Source organism: Lynx canadensis, chromosome F1 (assembly GCF_007474595.2).
Source record: "Lynx canadensis isolate LIC74 chromosome F1, mLynCan4.pri.v2, whole genome shotgun sequence".
Classification (NCBI taxonomy): Eukaryota; Metazoa; Chordata; class Mammalia; order Carnivora; family Felidae; genus Lynx; species Lynx canadensis.
In genome coordinates, this window is record NC_044319.2 from 53593953 (window position 1) to 53608664 (window position 14712).

Consider the following 14712-nt stretch of genomic DNA (forward strand, 5'->3'; position numbering starts at 1 on the left):
TAAACTATTCTTCATAGCAAGAACACATAATGACATATAATAAGAAATAGAAAATGTAGATTAATACTAATTTTGATGGGCTTTTACTTCTCTACATATGATTGGTAAAACTTACAAGATTTTAAAAGGACATTTACCTTCAAGCTTGTAGCACATAAAATAATCACTCAGATAAGTTTTTTCTCTACCATATATACAGTCATTTTACGCGTCTTAAAGGATCAATTTAATTGAAAATTTTCTTTGGCATAAATCTTTAAAGAGGTGGAGAGAAATCTGTGGAAGCTTGAAATCCTACACTGATAATATCAACTGTTCCATATATTTCCTTGCCACATTCTTTTTTTTATGTTAATTTATTTTTGAAACAGAGACAGAATGTGAGTGGGGGAGAGGCAGAGAGAGAGGGAGACACAGAATTTGAAGCAGGCTCCAGGCTCTGAGCTGTCAGCATAGATCCCAACACAGGGCTTGAACCCACGAACCACAAGATCATGACCTGAACCGAAGTCAGACGCTTAACCAACTGAGCCACCCAGGTGCCCCTTCCTTGCCACATTCTTAGCCAAAATTTCCTTAACAGTTATTTTACAGTAGCTTTCCCTAGAAATTTTGGCTATTTATTTACCAAACTTATAACAAGACACACTCAGGTCAGTGTGGATACAAATTTAACTACTGAAGTGACAATTTTGACTTTGCCACTCTTGATTTCATTTTCGTTAATACACAATGAAGTAGATAGATATTTGTGGGGGAGAGAAAGCGTAAGAGAAGAAAGTGACATATCTACATCTTTCTTCAATTGGGCCACAAAGAAAGGACTTTTAAACAAAAAAAGATGCATATCCATAATTTTTGTCATAAAAACGAAATCTTTTACTGCTCCACTGAACTATAAAGTGATCTTTTTAAAGTGTAATGTAGTCTTAACCCATTAATAAAAATCGCTAATAGTATCTAATATTCGTCAAGCTCTTGAAGTTCCACAGACACCACATAGGTAAGAAGAAATTGTTTTCCTATTTTACGGATGAGTAAGACCTGAAACACAGAGATGTGTGGAGGGCTAGCAATTGGCAGAAATGGGATATAAACAAATTGACTTCCAAGGCTATATTTTTATGAATGGTGTTTTTTACTTAGTTTTGTGTCTTGGAAGACAATATTATAGTGCAAGCAATAGTTGCTTTGAAACTATCTTACAAGGAAAGAACAGTTTACAAAGCAAAACAATAGCAAAAACAACAAAACATCAATGATAAATATGGTATGAAATTAAGGACCAAACAAAGCAGTGATGGCTGTAAATTTACCCTAAATCCTACTATATGCTGGATTGGTAGACTAAGTTGTTTAAGTTAAAAGATTTGTATAAGACTAGGTCTATTTTTGCCACCTGAGACAGTTGCGAATAAGTCAGTACTTATTTCCAGACTAATGAAAAAGTGTAACAAGGAGTCATAAATTATTTATTGACTCTTTTTCTTCTCCTAGTTTTGTGTTGTATACATGCTCGGTCTACAGAAAAGGCTCGGCAATATTGGCAAACCTATTGGCATGGGTTGAACAGTGTCTCCCACAAATTCTTGTTCACCTAGTACCTCAGAAAGTTATCTTACTTGGAAATACGGTCGTTGCAGATGTAATTAATTAAATCACACATTTAGGGTGAGCTTTAAATATAAGTCATATATTTATAGGAGAAAGGAGAGGCTACACAGACACAGAGGAGATAATGACACAGAGAAGACTATGTGACAACATGCTGAGATTGGAGTTTTGTGGCCACCAACCAAGGAACACCAGAAACTACCAGAAGCTGGAGGAAGCAAGGAAGGATTCTCATCTAGAGCCACTGGGGGGAAAATGGCCCTGCCAACACTTTGATTTCAGACTGTGGCCTCCACTTAAAAAATAATGAATTTCAGTGCGCCTGGGTGGCTCAGTCAGTTAAGCCTCCAACTTGGATTCAGGTCATGATCTCCCAGTTTGTGGGTTGAAGCCCCACATTGGGCTCTCTGCTGACAGCTCGGAGCCTGGAGCCTGCTCCCGATTCTGTCTCCCTCTCTCTCTACCCATCCCCCACTCACACTCTGTCTCCATCGCTCTCAAAAAATGAATAAAAAAAAAAAAAAAAAAGAGGGGCGCCTGGGTGGCGCAGTCGGTTAGGCGTCCGACTTCAGCCAGGTCACGATCTCGCGGTCCGTGAGTTCGAGCCCCGCGTCAGGCTCGGGGCTGATGGCTCGGAGCCTGGAGCCTGTTTCTGATTCTGTGTCTCCCTCTCTCTCTGCACCTCCCCCGTTCATGCTCTGTCTCTCTCTGTCCCAAAAATAAATAAAAAAAAAATTGAAAAAAAAAATTAAAAAAAAAAAAATAGAAGAATCAGAGAATCAAGAAGTGGCAGTTATGTTGAAGTCTTGATAAGTATTATGTCCTCCAAAGAATGAGAGACCACGTTTTTGAAAATTAAGGGGTCTGCCCCATCAGTAAAATGTTTGGGGGTGCAGTAGCCTGAGACATGCTAGGATACCCCTTCCAAAATAAAGGTCAGCTTATTGCCTCTTGCACTTACCACTAGTAGGAAGGAAACAGAATGTCTGGCAGGCCTTCTTAGGTTCTGAAGAGAGCATATTCCACATCTGGGAATACTATTCTGACCAAGTTACTGAGTGATATGGAGCGCTGCCAGCTCTGAGTGTGCCCTCAAGCGGAAATGGATTCTTCAGCAGGTCAAGGTCAAGGCTGTTTTGCGAGCAGCCAAGCAACTTGGGACATAAAGTCTATCAGAGCCTGTGGTACTAAAGGTGGCTATAGTGGGAAAAGATGCTGTGAGACATTTACGGCAAGCTCTCAAAAAGAGAATCCCAAGGTAGACTCACAGGGTCTGGAGCAAGGGCATATGACACAATGGAAAGTAAACACCATTTGCTAGACAGCTTCTAGAGTGCTATTGGGCCTTGGTAAAAGCAGAGAAGCTGACTGTGGAACATCAAATGGCCATGAAGCTAGAGTTACCTCTCATGAGCTGAGTTCTGTCAGACATGCCATCTCTTAAGGCCATTGAAGCCCAACAGAAATTCATCATCAAATGGAAAGGGATATCTGGGGAAAGGGATATCCATAAATGGAAAGGGGCATAAAAAGAGCCAGGAATTATTATATACTGTGCAAGCAGATTGTTGGGACCCCCATCTTATCGACCATTTGTATACTGGTAGCTCAATCAATCTCAGCTCATACCTATGACTTGTTGGAGGTCCCTCAAGAGCTGAGAGAGTATAAACATGCGGTTTGGTTCACAGATGGGTTGCCTTAGTATGTGGTTGCAAGTGCATGATAGCTGCTCTGTAGCTCCATTCAAGGATGATCCCAAAAACCAGTAGCGCACCTTGTCATCGATTTTGTATGGAAAGGGAAGGATCCAAAGGTAGAATACACCTGAACTATATGACAGTGGCTGGGATGTATTAGTCATGGGCATGAGAGAGAAAAGACTAGAAGATCAGGAACGAGGAAGTCTGAGAAAGAAGAGTGTGGATAGGACCATGGGAGAGATAGTTATGTGCGAAGATCCCTTTATATTGTGCTAGTGCTACCAAAGAGCATCTTCCTCAGAAGAGGTGCTAAACAGTCAAGTACACAGAATGACTTGTCCAGTTAACGTCAGCCATCTCTGTCATCGGCCACCCTCATGCTGATAGAATAGACTAATGGAGTACATTGGCCACACCATAAACTGGAGGGAAAGAAGAGCCTCTCACCGCCCCCCCCCACCAGGATTGTTATATACATATCAAATAACTTAGTCCATGCATATAATACAGCCTTCATAAGTTAGCTATGATTATTATTCTCATTACTTCTAGCTAGAGGATGAAGTACTAGTAAACAATATGTCACTGTATATCCCAAACCTTCAACATGTTAATACCCTTTGCTATAAGCTGTGATAATACATTCCTCAGAATTCTTTTCTCTTCCGAAATATGCAAAATGTACACATAAGACGTTCTTATCAATGCTACTTATATTTCCAAAAGAATCAATACAGTATAAATATCAACTGATTGTGGGTTGGCTAAATGCATTATTGTCTGCCCAAATAATGTGATGCTACATAGCTACTGAGATTTGGCTTCTTACAAGATATATAAGGATATATGTTAGTGTAAAAAGCAGATTTTATGAAACAACATTATATCTATTTTGTTTTAATACATGCTTATATTAGAAAAAATAGGTGATATAAATATATAGAGCCTTGCACACATAATATCATATCAGGAAACAAATGCCCCATTTAAGGAATCTAGAAGAGAGAAATCGGTCACAGAATTCTGCAAACTCAGAAAATATCAAAATGAAGACAATTCAATTTTGAAAGGACATTAGTTCAAATAACAATACCTGTGACAATGCTGCAGGAACAGATTGTTGAGGTGATTGTTCAGAAATCATATTGATCTCATACCCCATAACTTCTCCTCTTGTTACATTATCTGCCGGCTTCTCCCAGGACACATTGAGGGAGTACGGTGAAAGCGGGGAGACGGAGGGAGGGGTCATGAACGCTGGCACTATCAATGACAACAAGTACAGCAGCCAACAATGAACGCCATTATTTACAGGTTTCGGGAGTAAATTCATACATGTGTTCTAGTTTCTGCCATACCCCTGTTCCTTACATTAATACCCTGATTTTTAAAAATCAAAGGATATACTGGTGTTGATAAAAGCCATTCACTTTTTTTTTTATGTTTTCTGCAAGGATGTTCTCCATTCTTATTTTACCAGCAAAGGTATTTTCCATTCACAAAATAAAAATCATATAGGAATTTGCTAACGTTCGTGAAGATAACTAATAGATTTTTTGGAGTGGGGAATCATAGGTCTTATGAAGCATTTGAAAGGAGAAGTCATCAAAACTAAGTCTTAGTCCACAAAGTCCAGAACAACGAAGAGTAACACACTAGAGTTCTAATGGAGAGAAGTATTTCACCCACACTGATACGGCTTGGAGAATATTACTCTTCAGAAAGTGGTAAATCGAAAATGTTCTAAATAACCCCAAAGAAATTTTTTAAGTTTTCAATAAATCTTGATTGAAATGTTCAGAGTACACACACACATACATTCTCCCCCTGCCATCCTTGAGATCTTAATATGGATTTTAAATGTGCTAACCAAAGGTGTATTATCAAAGGACCTCATTGCACGTTCAGGAGCCAGTGACCCATAAGATTATGAGGGTCCAGTATTGCAGTTTCACCCATTACTTTTCATTTCTGACCTTGATTTTCCCCTTCCAGAACGCCATGGCTCATCACTTGTGCTATCATGGCACTATTATTTGTCCAAGATGGCTGGGAGTCATTAAGAGATGCTCAAGCAGAATGCACATTTTATTCATGAAATGATTCCCTTGGACCTCAACCTAAAGCTGCCCTTATCCTCCCCACAGTCTTAACAGAGCCAATTTAAATCAGGACTTGGGATTTCTTGAATATCCATAGATTCAAAACATAACAAAAGTGTATTTTTTTGGTTAAAGGCTCATGATATTTGAGGTGTTTTTAATGTAAAGAGTAAGGGGGAGGGTTAAAAATCTCTCATTTGCCATAGTGAAGATATCTTCAGAAAATTGAAAATGTCACACTCCTTTCTTCCCACACTGCCAGCTGCTTGTGAGTACAGTTGCAAATTACAGATTTTGATACCCGGGATTCTATCATTAGGTACCACCTAGTACCTAAACTATTTGCTTTGGAGAGAGAAATAAAAACAAAACAGGATTTGTGAAATGGGTAACAGCTATCTCTTTCATTGAATATAAATTGTACTGAATTTGGAGCAAGATAGGATATATGGCCAACCCACTTCAGGAATGGAAACCAATTGCTATTTTTGGCAAACATTCCCAAAAGACTGTAACTACAGTGAAGTTATTTTTCCCTCTTGAAGTAATAGCTCAGGCATTTACTTTTTTTTCCCTAAAACTCACTGCAAGTGCTTTATGACCTTGAGTTATTTATGTAGCCAACCAATATATTAAATTTTTCCTTGGCCTATATAAATTTATAATTCTTGCTTTTCAAAACGTACTTTAGTGCTGTTGACTTTCATTTGGGGCAGCATTTTTATGTGGGAGTCTTAAAAGTAGAATTCAAAACGCTTTTCCTCACCTGATTCTCCTGTTCTTTCTGAAGTCCAGGCAGATGACACACTGCCAGCCATATTCACAGCCGACACTCGAAACCCATACGTGGTATATGGCTCCAAGGCAGTGATGGTTGTAGCTGTCTGAGGAGGTTTTAATGCATTTTCATTGGCCGATTCTCCAAATGGGTGAGGACTGAGCCATCCACTGCTCTGAAAAACTTGACTTTCTGCTGACGTGGCTTGTCCATCAGATCTCAATCTTTTCATGTACAGTTCATATCTTATTATCACTCCTAGAAAAGTGAAACATAGAGCCAAGGAGACTCATCGGACAAAGTGACAGTTTTGGGGGTAGGGTGGGGGTAGGTCAGTTAAAGAGTTCTGCTGGCTTTGCCTTATTCTCCTGACTAGATTACCTGTTCACTCCTTTAATAATCCAGATGATGGGACTTATAAAAGACAACAAGCTGATGGATAGATGAATGTATAAAGTACTGCTAAAAAGCACATTCATGGAAAAACAAACCAAAAGGGAATGCATAAACACAAAATAGCAATGACTTATGAGAGGTAAATCCAATCCTCTGCAGAGCGAAGGGCCATAATTTCTAAGAAGAATTGCTTTGTTTGAGGGAGGGGTGTAATCTGATCACTGCACCTCCAATTTGTATACTTGCAAATTTGGGGATTTTAATTTAATTATCTATTTAACACAGCCCCATTTACATAAATATTAGAACATTCAACTTAATTTCTACATATTCTTATCAAGTAACTCTCAAAGTCTAAGATAAAAGGTTTTGCCATAGTACACACATGAAATTAATTACTAAAAATCTATGAATTTGTGTCTGGCCTATATAACCAAGGGTTCAATTGTATGAAGACAAAAAATTAACTTAATGGAGTCAGCCAGCCTATATACATATTTTGGTATTATTTTATATCCTTTTCTTGGTTAAAAGAGAAAATTTACTGCTTATGGGTGCCCTGGCTTGTGACACAGTCAAATATAATGCATCTCATAAGTGAGTTTCAAATTAGAAACATCATTTGTGTTGTGACAGATGTCATTAAGAGCAAAGATAATATTAGCCTTTTAAGGGGCAATTTAAATGAATGGAATTTGTTATTAGATTAAAGAAATACACTTGTTCTACTAACTTGTTCTACATAGTCCGAAGAGTGTTTGATATCTTTAGACCTTCTCAATTATTCTATCCTACAGTTACAAAAATGAATACAATTGCCAGACTCTCACTGCACGATTCCAAATGCCTAAATTCTCATTCATGTTTGGCCAAGAAAGGGAGATCTGAGCCTTGCCTTCCTACCATTTGGTTCCACTGGGGGCGACCACTCGACGTGAAGCTCTGTAGAACTGATCTTCCACACTGCAGGTGGACTCAGCCTTCGGGGAGGTGCTTGGGCTGTGATCACTGTAAGGGGTGAGCTGTGTAAACAGCCCCCACTAGTACATGCCTGTACAGAGAAATGGTACTTGGTGAATGGAACCAGATTCCAGATGGTAGCTGCAGTTTCACGACCTTCATAAGGAACACACGGCTGAATGCCACCTAAAGGAGCACAGGACAAAATATATTTTTCTATAGGACCAGAACGATTTGAAGGTGTGGTCCAGGTAAGCGTTACAGAGTCTGAGCCAACAGGAATGATATAACTTAAGTTCAAGTGTCCTTCCGGGACCCCCGGTTTCGTCTTGAAAGTGACAGGTGCAGTCTTTGTGGAGCCATGCACACTGGCAGTCTCGATGTAATAGGAATATGAAGTATATGGTGACAGGTCAGTGTCTAAGAAGTACTGAATATCTGAAATTAAAAAGAAAAAAAAGAAGAAAATAGTTACATGTCACAAATTAGTAAGGAACCATTTGCAACCGTTTTCCTATGTACAATCTGCTCTTTTGAGTAAGAGTATGGTTCATATATTTAAAACCGAAATAAAGCAAATACTGATTACTTGTATTGTATGGTATAAGTGCCTTTTGTAATGAAGGATATTAGAAGGCTTAAGCTCTCATTCTTTATATAATATGGTGTCTTTTTTATAGAAGATATAAGAGGAATTTCTGGCAGTTCTCTGAAACTGAAACAACAGGTTTTTTCTTCTATATGACCTGTTTGCTTGTTAAACAATATTTTGCACCACATGAAGGGTTGGCAAACTGCTACCACAGGCCACATTGGCCACCTGGCCAATGGAAACTTTCCTGGAATTTATGACTCCTAGAAACTGCGAAATTAGAAATGTTTATTGTTGTTTTAAACCACTAACTTTTGCAGACATTTGTAATCAGCAGTGGACAACTTACACAAGAGAAGTCTGGTTTTTAAAAGATTACAAAGATAGGGAGCGGACATGATTAGATGTGTGCCTGGAATCCCATTCTCTAAGGGGACAGGAAGCGTACTGCAGGATTGTGACAATTAAAACATGCCAGGTAGCCAAGGAGAAACGTTTACAGGCTCCAGCTCTATTGTTGCAAAGGAGGCAATGAAGGGTAAGTGTGAAACTGAGAGGCAACAGACTGAGGGCTTGTACAAGCATACAGTAAAACATATTTTATAAGACCATGGTCCTTACTCAAATTCTTGGGAAGCATTTCCTCAGGAAGCATCTAAAAGTACTGATGTGTCATTTATAATAGGAAATGTTGAAGTATATTAAAGTGGAATTTAATGTGTTATAATATTGTAATATTAATGTATTACATTAATAGAATTTTTTTTAATTTTTTTTTCAACGTTTATTTATTTTTGGGACAGAGAGAGACAGAGCATGAACGGGGGAGGGGCAGAGAGAGAGGGAGACACAGAATCGGAAGCAGGCTCCAGGCTCCGAGCCATCAGCCCAGAGCCTGACGCGGGGCTCGAACTCACGGACCGCGAGATCGTGACCTGGCTGAAGTCGGACGCTTAACCGACTGCGCCACCCAGGCGCCCCAACATTAATAGAATTTTAATATCATGTAATTATTATAAAACATAGTAACGAGGGCCATGTAGCAACATGAGAAAAAAGCATAAAATGCAATAGTGCATATATGTAAATATTATTATGAAAAATAAACTGGAGTACACACTATTCCAGAAACTTTCCAAAGTGAAGTTAGTCATCATACTAGAATGCTGGAATCGTGATATTAAAAAAATTTCTTTGATGATTTCTTCATTGGATATGGCATTTTTATAAGAAAAAGATCTACCCCAGGGGCACCTGGGTGGCTCAGGTCATGATCTCACAGTTTGTGGGTTTGAGCCCCATATTGGGCTCTGTGCTGACAGCTCAGAGCCTGGAGCCTGCTTCAGATTCTCTGTCTCCCCCCCCCACCCTCTCTCTGCCCCTCCCCTGCTAATGCTCTGTCTCTCTCTCTCTCAAAAATAAACATTAAAAAATTTTTTAAAAAAGAAAAAGATCTACTCCAATGACAAAATTACATAGACAAATTATTGTACACTGAGATTCCTCTTTGGATGCACTAATACTAGTAATAACTAAATGCACTGATGAATTTCTTTCCAAGTATGCTTAATATCAAATTTAAAAAATGTGTTCTCATTGATATCTAATTTTTGTCTCCTGTATTAGTGAAACTTTCTATTATAAAATCAAACCAGGGAACTGTTACCTTCTGAGAACCTAAGTAATCTGGGAAATCCAGACTCATATTCTCCTAATTCCTTATCTTTTCTGCAGTCCAAAACTGAAGTAGGTTCAGGGCAGAGGGGTGTTGGCAATTTTTAAAAAATGTACTGAGCATGCTTAAATGAGGTAGGAGTGGGAGAGTATTATGAGATTTCAGGTTTTCCTGGATGTAGAAGAAAGAAAATTAGCCATAATCTCCCATTATGACATATAATGTGAATATACCCTTCTCACATTTTAGTAGTTTAATAGTTATGATAAATTGTCTGTCTTCGACACTAGACTTAACATTCTGGGAAAGCCGAGATCGTGTCCTCCTTATTTGCCACCATTTGTAGCACAGAGTAGAATTTCAATAAATATTTTTTAAATCAATCAGTAAAACTGATGCATAAAATTTACTATGCCTCCACTCTTATGTGGATCCTGAGAAACTTAACAGAAGACCATGGGGTGGGGGGAAGGGAAAAAAAAAGTTTAGAGAGGGAGGGAGCCAAAACTTAAGAGACTAGAACAAACTGAGGGTTGATGGGGGGTGGGAGGGAGGGGAGGGTGGGTGATGGGCACTGAGGAGGGCACCTGTTGGGATGAGCACTGGGTGTTGTATGGAAACCAATTTGACAATAAATTTCATATTTAAAAAAAAATTACTATGCCTCTTTAGAAAAGGTGATATCCTCCATTGGAAGGATTTGATGAATGATGTTTACTATGTCACTCCAGAAAAAGTGATATCCTGCACTGGAAAAATGTGCTTGTGATATATTGAGAGGAGTTGCTAAGTAGTGTCATTCTATCAGCTATTCAAATGACTACTACATTGGTTTTCGATATATTACCTGAACATCATACTTGTTGCTCAAAACATAGTATTGTTATCACAATTGAACAATTAAGGAAATTTCTCTATCATAGCCATGGTGTAGCTACTATTACATGTATTTCTGGCATATAATAATAAATTCAATAAATATTTATTAAATTAAAGTTATGTGTATTCCACATGAGACTTTAAAATACTCAAAAAATTTTGAAAAAAGATCATTCAAGGCTAGAAAATGATGGAAAATATTCTACTTAACATGCCAAAAGCCAAAACCTAAAAGGTAAAAATAACTATCAGTGCTAAATATTCCAAGAGACTGGCATGTGCTTAAACTGGAAGTTGGAAGACATATAACCTGATGATAATTAAAAAGTTCAGCACGTACGTAATAGTTGTAGCATTTGAGAAATGGGACATAATCTCGATAGATCAAAATTTACAAGAGCAGTCTATGTAGTAAGTAATTAGAGTAATGATAGAATTGAGATGGCAACATATATTTGGTTAAAAATATTATATAAACATACAGTATGAACTAAATAAAAGCAGTTGAAAGGGTATAAACAGAATTCCCCTTAATTCTGTCATAGCAACAATAAAATAACTCAGGTTAAAAGAACTTATCTCAAGCAGGTTGCACTCCGCAGTTAGGAGAAGAATTATCTCTATCTTTAACTCTGAGCTGGGAAAATTGTTCTCCTACCACAAACTTCTGCACATTTGGGGAAACATTCAGAATTCTTCCTTCAGCACGAACTCATGATCTCAGCTGGTACCCACTCTGGATTGAGGTATGTCCTAATACACCACCCATGAAAGCTACCTGGACCGGCTCAGGTTTCCTGAATGTACCTTATTTTCTCCTACACCTGCCCTTCATGCCTTTTCACGTATAATTTCTTCCATGACAATCATTCTTGCTCTACCATAGTACCTGGCTAACCCAGTTTACACATCACTTCCTGACTGCAAAACTTTTAATGGTTCTCAGTCTCCATCTCTGATACTGTAGTCAGGGTTACAGTACTTTCTTAATACTCCAAGTCTACTTTAATTCAACATTTAAAATATATTATAATTTTGTTTTACTTTTTATCTCCCCTCTTGATAATGAGAACTATTCCTTCCATCTTTAAAAAGGCTCATGTCCTTTTTTTTTTTTTTAAATATTTTTTTTTTCAACGTTTATTTTTATTTTTGGGACAGAGAGAGACAGAGCATGAACGGGGGAGGGGCAGAGAGAGAGGGAGACACAGAATCGGAAACAGGCTCCAGGCTCCGAGCCATCAGCCCAGAGCCTGACGCGGGGCTCGAACTCACGGACCGCGAGATCGTGACCTGGCTGAAGTCGGACGCTTAACCGACTGCGCCACCCAGGCGCCCCTCCTTCCATCTTTATATTTCTAGTGACTCACACAGTTCCTGATCTGGAGTTAGCACTGAATAAAATTTCATTGAATAAATGAAGGAATGATTTTTCCAAATATTTTTCTAGGAAAGAATATTGAGAGCCTTAGAGAAACAGTTACTTGCCATCATCTCTTCTGGTTTTTTTCCTCATCCCCTCCCTATATTCTCTGTTTGTCTCTCAGAGTAGCTGAGCTATCTTACCACTTGTTACATTGATCCTTTGATGTAGTATGGAATAACAAATGATAACGATATTAAAAGTAGAAATGAAATCTCAGGGTTCACTAAGATGTATAGTTGTCTGAAACTCTAAGCTACGTTAATGTCTTTAGGCTATGTAAACAACGGTCAGGTGTTGAAGTATTTGTCTAGTTTCTCTGTGAAAGGATTTTTTTTTTTTAGAGTAAACATATAAGGGCTATTTCTCTACTCATGGCATCCCAAATGAGTAATGATTTAACTGTGAAGTTGGGGAGAAGAGGGGGAAACAGAACATGCTTAGATCAGCCCATTGATTTTTCTCTCTCCTAATCTGTCTTCCTGAAGGAGGGAAGGTCTATTCTCCAATCTGACTTTTATCAGTAATGAAGATTATTTTTATTTTTCATTTCCACCTTACTGACTGCTAGGTCTAGTTTTCTTTAGGTTCCAAATTCAAGTAGGAAAACATAATATGATTTATTGACCACTCCCTAAAACTGCAACACTACTAAATGAGTGCTATTTCCTATGATAGCTGTTCTCTTCACACCTATGACATGGAAAATACCTATAAGCAAACCAGATTGGCACTACAGGGGAGATAATATTAGGTGCTGATTATGTACAATTCCCAATGTGCTTACTTGACCTCTAGATCTTTCTCTCCTATTTTTGAAAGCTGGTTATGTACAAGCTTATGAAGTTGTAAATTTTGCTTATTTTTGGAAAGTCTGTAACTCAGATACCTTACAATTATTCCACAATAATTAGTGTGCTATTATTAATAATAAATACTTTGCAACCTTTAAAGATAACAATACATCAGTGTGTCATGATCTTAGGTTGGAAATAACTGTCCTAGAGAATCCCATAGTGCATCAGGCAAGCTAAGAAAAGTTTTTATTCTAACAAGGAATTCTATAACGGTCTCAACCAAATGATCAAACTTTCTCGGAAGACAACACTATTAATTTTCTTTGAAAAGTTCAATGATTCTCCACCTATAATTCCAAATGCCTTTATTTAACCCAAAGATTTGTGTTCATCCGACTGAATATAAGTACTGTTTCCTTTTCATATTACACATGCTATCCACACACTGGAAATAGAGTAATAAACATGAGGGTATTATTAGAATGATACAAAGTTCTGACAGCGTTAACCAATTGTTCTTACTGTTCAAATGCCATCATGCAGATAATTTTCACATCATTAATTATAGTGATTGTCAAGAAATGCCAGAAGTGGCATTTTTTTTAATGAAAACTAAGGTTTTAGGAAATAATACCTTGTTTAATAGGATTATATAAATGTCTGATTAGTGAATGAGTACACACTTATTATGTAAGAAACTGTTATTTGGATTCTATATTAGTACAATCATGAAAAAGAGCCAGAGTGTTATATTCTCATGCAATGGTCTGTAAAACAGATGACAATATGTTACTATAGAAAACACGCCACTGGATTGAAGGGTATAATTGAAGTTTAATTTTATTATTGAATTACGCTGTATGGAAAATAGGGTGATCCTAATTCACAATTTTCAGCAACAATCCAACCAGTGGTACTGTCATCTTCAAAATTACTTTCAATATTTTTAGAACTCTCTCTTCTCCTATCACAAAAGTTTAAGTTTAAGGACACCTGGATCATGCTGATATTTGGAAGAAAATAAACATTCTAGTAGCAGGTTTTGGGATGCTTTGCCAACATGGCAGATGTAGACAGATGTTCATTTCCCTTGCAATCTGCATCATGAAGTTCAGAGTTTCCATTAACTTCAAAGAAGAGCCGGAGTACTGGAGAAACATTTAGAGTTAATAGAAAGTGCTGGACACAGGAATGTAGGTGTCTGTCAGGCAGAATTAGGAACAAAATGTAACCTACAGAAGTGTACGCTAAATAGAAGTTTTAGAGCCAATCACTATGTTAAAACAAGGCCGACTCCTAGCCATTTTGAAGAAGATTGTGGAACGTCAGTGCACCTACAGAACTTTATGTACTTGTCTAACTAAGTAAGCAAGTTAAGCTAGAATTTGGAAAATTGGACATTAAACAAGGAGAACAAAATGGAAACTTGAATTAGAATCACTGTTCCAATGTTTTTTAAAATTAGTTTCTCAAACTAGCTCATAGCTAAACATGACTAGAGGCAAATATCAGAGAAGACAGAGCTAGCAGCCTGTAAAAATTTCTATTTCTTCATTCTGGCTTTAGGGAAACTGGATCTAAAAGATCTGAGTAGGGGCGCCTGGGTGGCTCAGTTGGTTGAGTGTCCGACTTCGGCTCAGATCACGATCTCATGGTTTGTGGGTTCAAGCCCTGCGTCAGGCTCACTGCTGTCAGCTTGACTGTGCACAGCCCACTTTGGATCCTCTGTCCCCCTCTCTCTCTGACCTCCCCGGCTCATGATCTCTCTCAAAAAATAAATAAAAATAAGAAAT

At 38.0% G+C, this 14712-nt stretch overlaps 1 protein-coding gene across 1 annotated transcript in view; it reads right to left on the reverse strand.

The window, feature by feature from the left end:
* Positions 1 to 14712, reverse strand: part of USH2A (usherin) — a 739358-nt gene that overhangs the window by 526453 nt on the left and 198193 nt on the right. The window contains exons 16-18 of the mRNA XM_030302386.1: positions 7497 to 7991; positions 6186 to 6455; positions 4411 to 4580 (exon numbers count right to left, since the gene is read on the reverse strand). Of these exons, the coding sequence (XP_030158246.1) occupies positions 4411 to 4580; positions 6186 to 6455; positions 7497 to 7991 (935 nt within the window). The remainder of the gene's footprint in view (positions 1 to 4410; positions 4581 to 6185; positions 6456 to 7496; positions 7992 to 14712) is intronic.